Here is a 12,600-nt window from a genome sequence, read left to right on the forward strand (position 1 = left end):
TGGTTAAACGTTGTAAAAGCAAATATTTTACAAATTTTTACAAAATAAAAGCAAATGTTTTTCTAAAAGTATGTTTGTAAGAAAAATAAATTATTTATCCTAACTAGGCCAAAGTAAAAGTTTATTCTGTGTTTTTAGTTTTATTTAGGGCAAACTGATTATTTATAAATCAGGGTATCGTTCGGGTGTACCTTTCCGTCCATTCTAGATCCGTTTTCGAATCAGAAACGAATACACTTTTACTTAATGGCTTTAAACTAAGTGAAATAATTAACTTTTCTTAAAAACATATTTTAAAAAATGTAAAAATTTGCAAATATATTCATAAATGTACATTTTCCTCAACAGTTCCCAAACTAAGCAATTTTTATTGTGACCTTAATTATTTAATTATGACACTAATGAAGATTAACAACCAACCCTTACAAAATTTAACCATGTTTTTATTGTGGTAAAAGTGTAGTAACAATGTTTTTTGGTGTACTGATTACTATCAGCAAAACCATGGTTTTACTACACAAACCATTTGGTTTTTGAAAACCATGGTTGTCATAATGTAATGGTTATTTTGTGGTTACCATGGTTTTACTACAGTTACCATGTTTTTTTAACTGTAGTAAAAACATGGTTTATTTTCATAAGGGAAAAAGTGTCAAATTTGTGAATCTGTATGATCTGATAAATGTTACATGAATCGTTTGCCTCTGTGTTTTTTCTTTTCTTTTTTTATTGTTTTAATGGTTGCCTTCCTTTCCTACTTTATACTTTTATTGTATTTATGCCAAGCCTGATTACTTGAAACATTTTCAAATTACTATTTTTTTATCCTTGCAATAATAAATAAATAAAATGCGATTAATAGGTTCTGTTGCGATTAACTCCCACTAGTGGGGGGAACAAAAGATTTGTAAAGTATCGATACTTCATGAAACAGTTTTTCGAAATCGCCAGTATCTAAAACCAATTTCACAATACTGAGATATCTGGAGCACAGATGAGATTACTGTAAAGTCTTTAACGGTCAGGTTCAACTGATTTTGATTGTCCTGTCCAATAGTATGTATGACTATGAGGTCCAGAGCAGAGCAGCAGTGGCGGATCTAGACCATTTCAACTGGGGGGGCCAATCTGAGGCCAGTTGTACTGTTAGAGGGGCCAGTTACATTTAGACCTTATTCTTGTCAAATAATTTTCTGCACTAAAGGCATTAACAGGCCAAATACCATGTTTATGCCACTGTCTAATTACGGATGTAAAAAACAAAAATCACAAAAAAAATTGTACAAATAATTTCACACCCCACATTTAGGGGGGCCACAATGGGGTCCAGGCTTTTCGTCACAGGGGCACTGGCCCCCGCTGACCCCTCCCTAGAACCGCCACTGCAGAGCAGCTGGAGAAATTCAGGCCCTGTCCCAAATGACGCACTTCATGTGGACTTTCGGTCTCGTGGACCTAAATTTCGTGTGCTCGCTTAGTCTGCGAGTCCTTAGGGTGTCCCATCTGTCATTTTTCGCTTTAAATTGTGCTCATCAGTGCCCCTTGATGCAGTCTCCAGCGAAGCCTGCACTGGCCCTGTCCCAAATGGCGCACTTTATGTGGACTTTCAGTCTCGTGGCCTTAAATTGCGCGTGCTCGCTTAGTCTACGAGTCCGTAGGGTGTCCCATCCTTCATTTTTACACTTTTAAGTGTGCTCATCAACGCCTCCTTTGCCCCCTTGATGCGGTCTTCAGCGAAGCCCGCACTGCAGCAGGCCCCGCGCACTCCACCAACCCAGAAGTCCTTGCGAAAGAGCAATCAGAAAGAGCAATCCGACGACGGAAGGGAGGAGTTCACAATGACAGGCAACTTCTCTACCTATTTCCGGCGTGAGGCTCGAGTCTGTCCCAAAATACGACTCCGGTGCACCGACGTGGACTCGCATCAAGGGTCCCTAAAGTCTGCACTACATGATGTCATCAAAGTGTGGACTCTGAGGAGGACCACAAGTCCGGAGTGTGCCATTTGGGACAGGGCCACTGCAGCAGGCTTCGCGCACTTACCAACCCAGAAGTCCTTGCGAAAGAGCAATCAGACCAATCCGATGACGGAAGGGAGGAGTTTACACTGACGGGGCAACTTCCCTTCCTATTTCCGGCGTGACGCTCGAGTCTGTCCCAAAACACGACTCCGGTGCACCCACGTGGACTCACATCAAGGGTCCCTAAAGTCTGCACTCTATAATGTCATTAAAGTGTGGACTCTGAGGAGGACCACAAGTCCGAAATGTGCCATTTGGGACAGGGCCACTTGCAGCAGGCTTCGCGCACTAACCAACCCAGAACCCCTTGCGAAAGAGCAATCAGACCAATCCGATGACGGAAAGGAGGAGTTTACACTGACGGGCAACTTCCCTTCTTATTTCCGGCGTGACGCTCCAGTCTGTCCCAAAACACGACTCTGGTGCACCCACGTGGACTCGCATCAAGGGCCCCTAAAGTCTGCACTACATGATGTCATCAAAGTGTGGACTCTGAGGAGGACCACAAGTCCGGAGTGTGCCATTTGGGACAGGGCCACTGCAGCAGGCTTCGCACACTAACCAACCCAGAAGTCCTTGCGAAAGAGCAATCAGACCAATCCGATGACGGAAGGGACAAGTTTACACAGACGGGCAACTTCCCTTACTATTTCCGGCGTGACGCTCGAGTCTGTCCCAAAACACGACTCCGGTGCACCCACGTGGACTCACATCAAGGGTCCCTAAAGTCTGCACTCTATAATGTCATCAAAGTGTGGACTCTGAGAAGCACCACAAGTCCGGAGTGTGCCATTTGGGACAGGGCCTCAGTCTAAACTGAAGACGGGTGTGCCTCATATACATCTTGAAATGTGAAGCTGCTGCCTCTTTGATCACCCCCTGGTGGCTGGCTGCAGTACAAGTCATAAACACCGCCCTCTCCATGCAAACAAATGGGACTTGGGTCAAAAAAAATACATTACACTTCCAATAAAATTTTCCAATAGATGGTAGTAGTCATCACATGCCCGTGCTCCAAAATGACGTTTTTGCGCAACATGTCAGTGCCCATCAACGGACATTTTTCATTTAGTTTATTACCATGATAGGAAGCGTCATCGCGCCGTCCATCTTTTTACAGTCTATGACCGAAGAGCCGAGAGCAGAAGATTTGCTGCCTCCTGTTGGTCATCAGATGAACTGCAGCAATGAAGCAGCTTCAGTAACAGCTGTCTGTCAACACTGAGACACACAAACACTGTTAACACACAGATAAACAAGAAACCTGATTTTATGATTTTGTTGTCTGAGATAAAGTTGTATATGAGCAGTATTAAAGATTATTTTAATAAGAAGCCTATAAAGACCCTAAACTTGTGTGAGCTTTACAGTATTTTTTTTATACTTAATTTACTTGATCTCTGTTTTTTTCTTCCTTTGTTCCTTATCTCTTATAGCCTATGCTTTTTTTAATTGTACTTTTTTTCTAAATAAAAAAGTAGTATGTCAGAATAAAAAAAACCTGCTGTTTTCTTATTTCTGTGCTTTAACATGAGGATTAGCAGTGTATATGACAACAGGATGTGTGGTCTACCAGCGAACGTTTCTTATAACATATGCCCTGCAAACAGCAGTACACACATTCCACAAGATGCTATTTGCAAAATGTCAAAATATTTTAGGAATGTCTTACAAAAATGAACCTTGATTTGAATGGTGCAAATTGTAATTATGCAATACAATATGTTAATAAAAAACTACTGCAGTTTTATTATGACAATACTTATTTTTGTAAAGGCTGGCTGTATATGTTCATGATGCCGTTGAATACACTTTTAAGAAATGTCTGCGTTCTTTATAAAATGTCAGATTTTTGGTTGTGCACATAATCTCTAAAAACCTGACGCAGGACACAAAGCAACTAAAGCACTACGATCAAAGCAGGATGTGGTCTTTGTTTCACAGTTTTCACTTTGAAGAGAGAGAGTATCTTCTGTAAAGTAAATTGCTGCATGCAGTACTAATCTTCACATCTTTTTACAAATGCACCATGCTGTAAGGCATCAGATCAGCAAGAGAAAACAAGTAAGTTTAGCATTACATTTTCTTTAAGAATAAAGTATAATAGAGACGGTTTCCAATGAAATATTTACTTCATGTGATTATATCATTAAATGAATGAATTATTTAGGTTTTTTAATTATTAATTTCAGCTCAAATGGTGACTAAAGCACAACAGAACACACAATATATCTGGGAATTGTTTTACTGTTTATTGCACTGTAAGTTGCTTCAGCAGCTGTGACTTATAAACTAAAGTGGTAAATTTCTATAAGGCACAAGTTGTTTGGGTATATGTTTATCTATTACTTTACCATTGCAACAATTCTGTATTCCATGTGTTTGTATTCAGAAACCGCATGTTTCTTTATTTAAATATACAATTCAGTAATACAAAAAGAGTATTTGTATGAGGGTTTGTGCTATTTTGCACTGAGAGTGATTTTATGAACTTATTATAAACAATTCTTACAAATTGTTGATTACATTTGCATAGCAGATACTTTAATCCAAAACGTAAAGCAGAATGTGTCACTTAAATGCACATACTTAATATTATTGTGTGAAGTGTTTTGTGTTGTGTTCAAGAATAAAAGCTGAATGGTAATATGTTGAATTTAAGGGTATCTGAGAACCGCAAAAATATCTTGCAAACAAGACTGCAGACATTTCAAGAGAAAGCAGCAGCAAAAAGAATCTTCATACTGACCTCAGAAGATGGATCGATCACATTTTTGTAAGGCAATTCGGGAATTTCTGAGTAGTTCTCCTGTTCTCAGCACTGTTCCATCGAGTATTTTCCTATATGGAGTGGAGGAGTTAATGGAACTAAAGCTTTCATGCCCCTGCAGACATGAGATGAGTAAACGTCTAATTTACTCTATCTTTGCTGGACCTCCTGTTTTATTATTTGCTATAGTGTCCATTTTGTTAAATCCCTTTAGATATGTATGCCAACAGTGTTCGGCAAATGAGAGTTCCTGTGCTTATTTAACAGCCTGTTTTAAAAACGCTTTTGGAATTTGCTGTCAATGTTGTGGAGATAAGACCAATGTTGATCGGCTAAAGTTCTGGAAAGATTTGGGACGTTGTCTGATTCTTCCTATTATTTGGGTCATCATCTTGTTACTTGATGGTGATTATCTAGCTTGTCTCTGGACAAACTGGGAAGGAAAACATGTTTTTGATAAAGAGATAAAAAAAATGTGGTGTCAACCCACTGAACTGGTCAATGCAAGAAATGAGAGTGAAATACAACATGAATATCAGATGTTTATCAGCGAATCTCAGGTATATATTTTATTCTTTTGCAATGATTACATAGACTACTGAAAATATTAAATATACTACAACTTTTCTTGTTGTTTTAAATATGCATGTTGTAAACATTATTTTAACAGTAATGGTTAGGGATAATGTAACATGAAATATATCAGAATATATTATTTGTTTGGTTGTTCTTTTTTGTATTTTCCCCCCGATTGATTATTGTTGTTTTTTCTTCTTTTTACAGTTTATAGGGTATTTACTGCTTGGTGCCTTCGGTTTAGGCATCATTTTAATTGTGGCTTTGTCTAACTGCGGCAACAAATCACCTACAAATGAAGCGGTTCCTGCAGATAAAGCGGAAAAGGGAACAAATAAGCCACAAGGTGGGGCACACGATGCAGACCAAGAAACTACACTGTTATCTAACACTGCACCAACTTCAAAAGACTAATCTTTGAAAATTTGACTAAACTTCATATGATCTGTTTTATGTTCTGTACGTGTGTGAAATTTAAATATACAAATCTGTATATTACTCCAGCATCACAAAATGCAAAACCGTACATTTTAATCCAGTTTTGATTTCTCCTGCTAGTTTCAAGTTTTTTTAAATGCTTGTATTTTTGAGGACCTGTAAATGTGACTATGGGGCGGTTTCCCGGACAGGGCTTAGGGGTTGTGCACACCAAAACTTTTAAACGCGGCTCAAAACTACACTGATTGCCAGCAGTTGTTTCAGCTGAGCGTTTTGGTAGCTCTGATAGACCCTTTTACTGTTTGTACACAATGATGACGTGGCAACGGAATTATGCCAAGAATCAGCTGTGAAGCAACACAGACAGAGAAAGTTATTTTAAAATATGAAGAGTTTGGTTCCAAAATGCAATAAATCCATTTTGACAAATTTTGGTAAAAATGTTTATTTCTATACCAAGAAAGTGACAAGATGAAAACCACTATTTTCTTTCACATAGCATGATTAGGTTATAAAAACATACAAAATTCAAATCCATAACTTGATTTTGAAAGATTTATTATAAAAACTGATTATTTTTTTTTTTAAATGCAATAAATCCATGACAAGGTTTTTTTTTCAAAATGCTATAAATCTATTCAATCAATGTATAAATGTGCATTCATCTTTGCCATGATATATTCATTTAGTTGAACAGTGGTATACACTGATAAAAAATAAACATTAATGGCATTAATCAAAACACTTACTTTGTCATATTAAGAACACTGTCATTGCTGCGGTTATACATAGGACGCCATCGCTTAATTTTTTTTATATATATAAATGCCTGTAAACTTATAGACTAGAATGGGATGCTATTTTACACATTCATAAAAACTCAACATTACATACTGTCATTGGCTGTAATGATCAACAATGCAAAAACAGAATAAAAAAGAAACTTGATGCAAAATAAGCAGTTCTAAATGTAATGATGTAATCGACATTAAGTTCTGATATTTATTTAAATGCTTTGAAAGCATATAATTTTTTGAAAAAGTATAAAAATATACATAAATATTGGTAACACTTCAGTAAGGTTGTATTAGTGAACATTGGTAAATTCATTAACTAACATGAACAAGCAGTAAACAATATAGTTTTTTAAAATGTATTTATTCTTGTTAATGTCAATAGTTATCATTAGTTCATGGTGCATTAATTTCTGTTAACAGTTACGTATATGAAGTTTCATTTTACAAATGTATTAGTAAATGCTAAAATGAACATTAACTAAGATTAAAGTAGAATTGGTCATTGTTATTTCATTTAAGCTAATGCATTAAATGAAGTTTATTAAACTAAGTTCAAGAGGAGCATGCATGTAATCCCACCAATCAGTGCGAAGAGGTGCCTACAAATAGCAGTCCCTCACCTCTCAACTGGTACATCTATTCTGGGGGGGGGTACTCTGGGTTCGGGATAAAATTCCGAGCTCGGGGCCCTCTCCTCGGACAGCACAGCAAATATGCTTTATCTCATTCCCTATCAGTTACATGTTAATGCAAACTCGTGAACTAACTGTTAACAAATACAACCTTATTGTAAAGTGTTACCAACATATTTATATAAAATTATTATAAGAATGCATTTTTGCATCATATTTGACCTCAAAGTCAGAGCACATAATTATTCAGTGGTGCCCCCTCTAGGGGTGAATCTAGTTATAAACATTATGAAATGGACTTTGAACTATCATTGTACACAGTAAATCCGCAATCATGCACAATGAAGCACATGATTAAAGCAGCAAAAATCTCAGAAAAGTGAATAACTGATCATATTTTTCCCTTGAAACAAAGTAACAGATGTTTAATTAATTTTGAGGCTGCATTCAAAATCCAATTGGCTCAAAATTCTGAGGGGGAATAGTTTCAATGGGCATGACGCTATGTATTTTTTGATCTTTTCTTATAGCTATAGTAATTATATGCACATTATACAAATTATACGTTTGTGCCTTTTTTACTTCAATTTATAGATGCAGAACCAATTGCTTTAAAGAAACAATCATGTAATCATAATTTGGTAGGTTTGTACAAACTATATTTTATAGAAACTGTTGTATTCTTTTTCCAGGGAGTTCTCTGTGTTTTGTTATAAAATACTCTCAAACTCGATAATTAAAGCATTTTAAAGAAATCAACTGAAGTCTTGTCTGGTTATTGCTATGCAGAAGGTTAGTGTAGCACTAAGAAATCTCTATTTAATTTCCAATAAAAGTGTTGTCCATGGGTAACAGCACACCATGCTACACTAAAAGCGGATGTGTTAAAGCTCACATAACACACGCTGTTTCAGCATTTCTGATGTTAATCTGGAGTACCTATAGAGTAGTATTAGATCCTTTATATCTCTGAAGAGTTTTTAGTTTAATCAGATTTATAAAAGAAAGATTAGCTTTACCGATTCTTTCTGATAACGTATGAAAAAATGAAGAAGGAGGAGTTATACCGCGGGTGGAGCGAGTACAAGTCATGCATCACTTTATACAATACTTATAACTTATGATTCCCTACATGTTTGTGTCATTTATATAATATGCACGCGCATATTTCCAACATAAGACAGAAGTCTTACTTACCGCATGCAACTCATGACCCGGTTGGGAAAATCCAGCGCATCAGACACACACGCAAAACTCCCCTGCTACCCCAGATAATAAACTATATCCATTGTTTTCATAAGGCTGGCTTTCTTCTCCTTACACCCAAAAACACACTTCCTCATTCATGCCATTGTTGAGTTTTGAAATTAAACAAAGCTGTCGCGTCATGTGATGTTTGTAAGTTCTAGCGTCTCCTGCTGATTGACGGGTGGGCGGGGTTTTCCGGGGGAATTGCCCATATAAAAAAGTGATACATATAGAAACCCCTGAACAGTAGCTGGACCCGTAATCGAAAATAAACTTTCCAAAACTTGTACGAACCCTGACGAAGTGCATTCGGCACAGAAATACCCAACTGCTTTTGACACTTTGCCTACGTTTAGCATGAGGAAACAACTCTATAACTGTGTTAATAAGTCAGAATGCATGCAATACCATTGAACCACTCCTTTAAAATCACCACAATCAGGGTTTTTCAATAAATAGATGCATCAGTGTTATTATTGGAAAAATAGGGGTGCTTCTCATTTCTTATTTGTGCATCCTTATTTCATTGCATCTTAGCTCCAGCCATTTAGAAAAGATGCAAGGAAGGAAAGGATGTGAAGATGGAGTAATCATTGCATTAAGTGAAATGGCTTATCCTGACTTTATATAAAATACATTTTCAATAATCTAATATCAGATTAGTCCTATTGATTGATAACAAAAACAAATAACAAACAATGAAAATTAAGTTAAACACATAATCCTATTGAAAAATAAAACTAATAATACATGGTACAACATGATAAAAGTGCTCTAAAATGTACAGGATATATAAAATATACTGTCTGAAATTAATCTAATTTACATTAACTATATGATGAATACTGACATTTATGCTTATGTATGTATACTGTAAAGACATGACAATGTGAGTGGGGAGAATAATTTATGTGCATTAGGTTTAGTCGATTACTTCTGCTAGAAGTTACACCCCTCGCTTATGACTCCTCATCTCCTCACAGTAATTTAAAGGTTCCATTTTTCCTGATCCCATTTTTTTAAACTTTAGTTAGTGGTTAATGTTGTTGTTAGAGCATAAATAATACCTGCCAAATGATAAAGCTCAATGTTCACTGGCAGGTGATATATTTTCTTGAACAGAATTCCCCTTTCAAAGCCTACAGCGAACGGCCGGTTTGGACTACAACCTTCTACTTCCTGATTCAATGATGTCAATAGAAGAGTTTTTGACTAAACTCCACCCACAGGAATATGTCAGTTGGCTCAAACAGCTCTGCTAAGCTAAGCTGCTGCTGCAAATTACAACATACTAAACAAACTACACAATCAAAACAAGAAAGACATCAGCCTGTTTTTAGGACAGTAAAACAGTGGTATAGAGTTAATTAAATTGTGCGAAAAATACTTATATTAGTTATACATGTTATATTGCGCACCATAAACACAACCATAGCTTTAAAAACAGGAAAACCGAAAATTTAAAGGTGCAATCATGGAGTTTTAGCGGCACTTAGCAGTGAGCATGTGAAATTCCAAATTATTTACAAAATTATATCATATACTCATTTGAAACTAGGGTTGCATAACGATTAATCGCGATTAATCTATTGCAGAATAAATGTTTTTGTTTACATCATATATTTGTGTGAACTGTGAATAATTATTATGTATATATAAATATGCACACATGTATGTATAATTTTAAGATTTATATATATAGAGAGATTTGAGATTTTGAGTGGATGTATGTAGGGGAGAGCGGGGTCTGTTGTCACACTTTTCACACTGTCTAACATTTACTGAGCACCATACATCAAAATGGTATAAATCTCATACCAAATGAACGAAGGAAGTCTTGGGCACATATGTTGTATTCATAACATCTTTATATCTTATCTCATTACAGAGTTGTAGACTGTTGAATAGTGACTGTGCACTTGTGACAATTTGCCCCATCGGAGGGTAAGTTGTCACACTAGGGCGGGTAAGTTGTCACACTAGATTATCTAAAAATAAGAACACAACTACTTAATTGTGAATATTGATTTTAATTTTTAAACTCAAACCAAACTGGAAATATAAACATCCGTGCCTGGAGAATCTGGAAAAACAATTATTTCAATCCAAATAATGCACATTTCAATTAAGTGGCAAGACCACTTTACTTTGAACTTTGGTTCAAATGTTCTATGGCTTTCACATAAAACCAGATAACTGAATGGAACGCTGCAGATAACTTGCTTAACTTAACATGTTTAACCTCTGAACAAAACAGATGCCCTGTATGACTAATAGGACTCATCTCCAGAATCACAATTCTGACACACATAAATTGCCTGGCCTGAGGTGCAAGCATCATGGGCCCAATTGTTGCATTTTACACATTTTACCCAGGTCTCCTTTGGACGACTCTTTGAAAATGGCTCTACACAGACGAGGCAGAAGCACTCTTCATCATCTGATGATGACTCTTGCATGATTTTTCTTCTTTTAGCTGCCTTGTTTTTCATAGGTCCAGATTTCTGCTTCCCTTTCTTTTGAAACAGCTTTTTGCTAGATTGAGGCTTATTCTTTTCTATATCATGTTTTCTGAGCATGTTCGATGTGTTTGTTTGTACAGGGGCAAGTTGTCAGATGTGACGACTTGCCCCAAAGTCATTGAGACAACTTGCCCCATACTTACTTGTGTGCTAATGTTGTCTAAATCTCAAGTTTAGCTCATCATATCACTTTAGCTAAAGTATCAAAAGACACTTTACGGTCTCCTCTATTTTGTGCAAAATAATCATTTTAAACATTCACACCTAACAAAGTTGTATTGCATAAAATGTAAAGTGATTTTTTTTTACTTTTTAAGCAGAAAAATAAGAAAATTGTGCTAACCTCAGATTACAGTGATCTTGACCACATGTGAACAGGAAGTTGACTATAGAAGAAGAAGTCACATAAAGTGGCTATTTGATTTTTGACATAGAGCCTCTAGTGTTGTAGTTATGAACAGTGTGACAACTTACCCGTGTGACAACTTACCCCGCTCTCCCCTACATATACAAATGTATATGTATATACATATGTAAACATTTCTTAAATATATACATGAATGTGTGTGTATTTATATTTATATTATGCAAATGGTCAACATCGTGCACGCAGGGGTTCATTTATAAGCTCAAAATTCACTAACGCAAGAACAAGTATAAGTACAAATTCATTCGTGTTGTAAATTAGGCAGAGAGTTTTCCTGAGAAGTTCAAATGTATGTATAAATATACAAAAAACATACACAATTATTAGTGAGTGAGACCAAATGTTTATACTGTATTAAAAATTATTTGCCATTATAACAAATACATATTGTAAAATGTTTTTTTTTTTGCCTGAATGTTGGTGTTTCTTCTTTAACCCATATTGGTTGATCCACTGATTGATCAGTTTGTACAGATGTCCTGGGCAGGGCCGGAGATGGAGGCCTTATCCTTTGTGAAAAAGAAATCAATGATACTTAATATACATTGAAAGTCAAAAACATGCAGACTGGAGGACCACTAGTACTGCACATTTTGCATGTTTCCCTTTTTTGTGACACACCTCATTCAGTTACCTTAGGCCTAGTCCACACGGACACGGGTATTTTTATAACCGTGAGTTTTTTCACGCGGTTCAGCCGTTCGTCCACACGAAACCGCAGTATCAGGGCACTGAAACTGAGCATATTTGAAAACCCCGGCCAGGGTGAGCTTTTTAAGAAACCCCGGTTACAGTGGTGTCGTGTAGAGAGTAAAACCGGTGGTTTTGCCTTGCGACGTCAGAGTGTGCGCCGTTATCCACTGTGTTTGACATCAAGATTGTGCGCCGCTGACTGCTTTGTTGATGATTCTGTGCAATGGCGGACGTATCTTGCTAATAATAACTGTGCCAACAGGGCTTCTAACATGTATACAGATAGATGCTCAGTTATCTCACTATATTGCGGAAGACGATTTGGATTATATCCCCGCCTGCTGGCGTGGCATGCTCTTGACAGCGCTTGATAGCGTGCTTTTGCCTTATCGTGTGGATGAATATTTAATTTAAATCGAGCACGTGTGGACGGGATTTTTTTTTAGGGAAAACTCCGGTTATAAATATACCCGTGT

General features: G+C 36.6%; 1 protein-coding gene and 1 long non-coding RNA gene across 2 annotated transcripts in view; one reads left to right on the forward strand and one right to left on the reverse strand.

The window, feature by feature from the left end:
• Positions 1–3,039: 3,039 nt before the first annotated feature.
• The window catches only part of LOC129438513 (uncharacterized), a 65,100-nt gene continuing 55,539 nt past the window's right edge, over positions 3,040–12,600 (reverse strand). Inside the window, exon 12 of the mRNA XM_073862984.1 lies at positions 3,040–3,242. Within this exon, the coding sequence (XP_073719085.1) occupies positions 3,143–3,242 (100 nt within the window). The 3' untranslated portion in view covers positions 3,040–3,142. The remainder of the gene's footprint in view (positions 3,243–12,600) is intronic.
• LOC141361517 (uncharacterized) lies at positions 3,948–7,075 on the forward strand. Its single transcript, XR_012367643.1, has 3 exons — positions 3,948–4,085; positions 4,684–5,351; positions 5,575–7,075. It is a non-coding gene; the product is annotated as an uncharacterized lncRNA (long non-coding RNA).

The sequence above is a fragment of the Misgurnus anguillicaudatus genome, chromosome 24 (assembly GCF_027580225.2).
Source record: "Misgurnus anguillicaudatus chromosome 24, ASM2758022v2, whole genome shotgun sequence".
In the NCBI taxonomy this organism is placed as follows: Eukaryota; Metazoa; Chordata; class Actinopteri; order Cypriniformes; family Cobitidae; genus Misgurnus; species Misgurnus anguillicaudatus.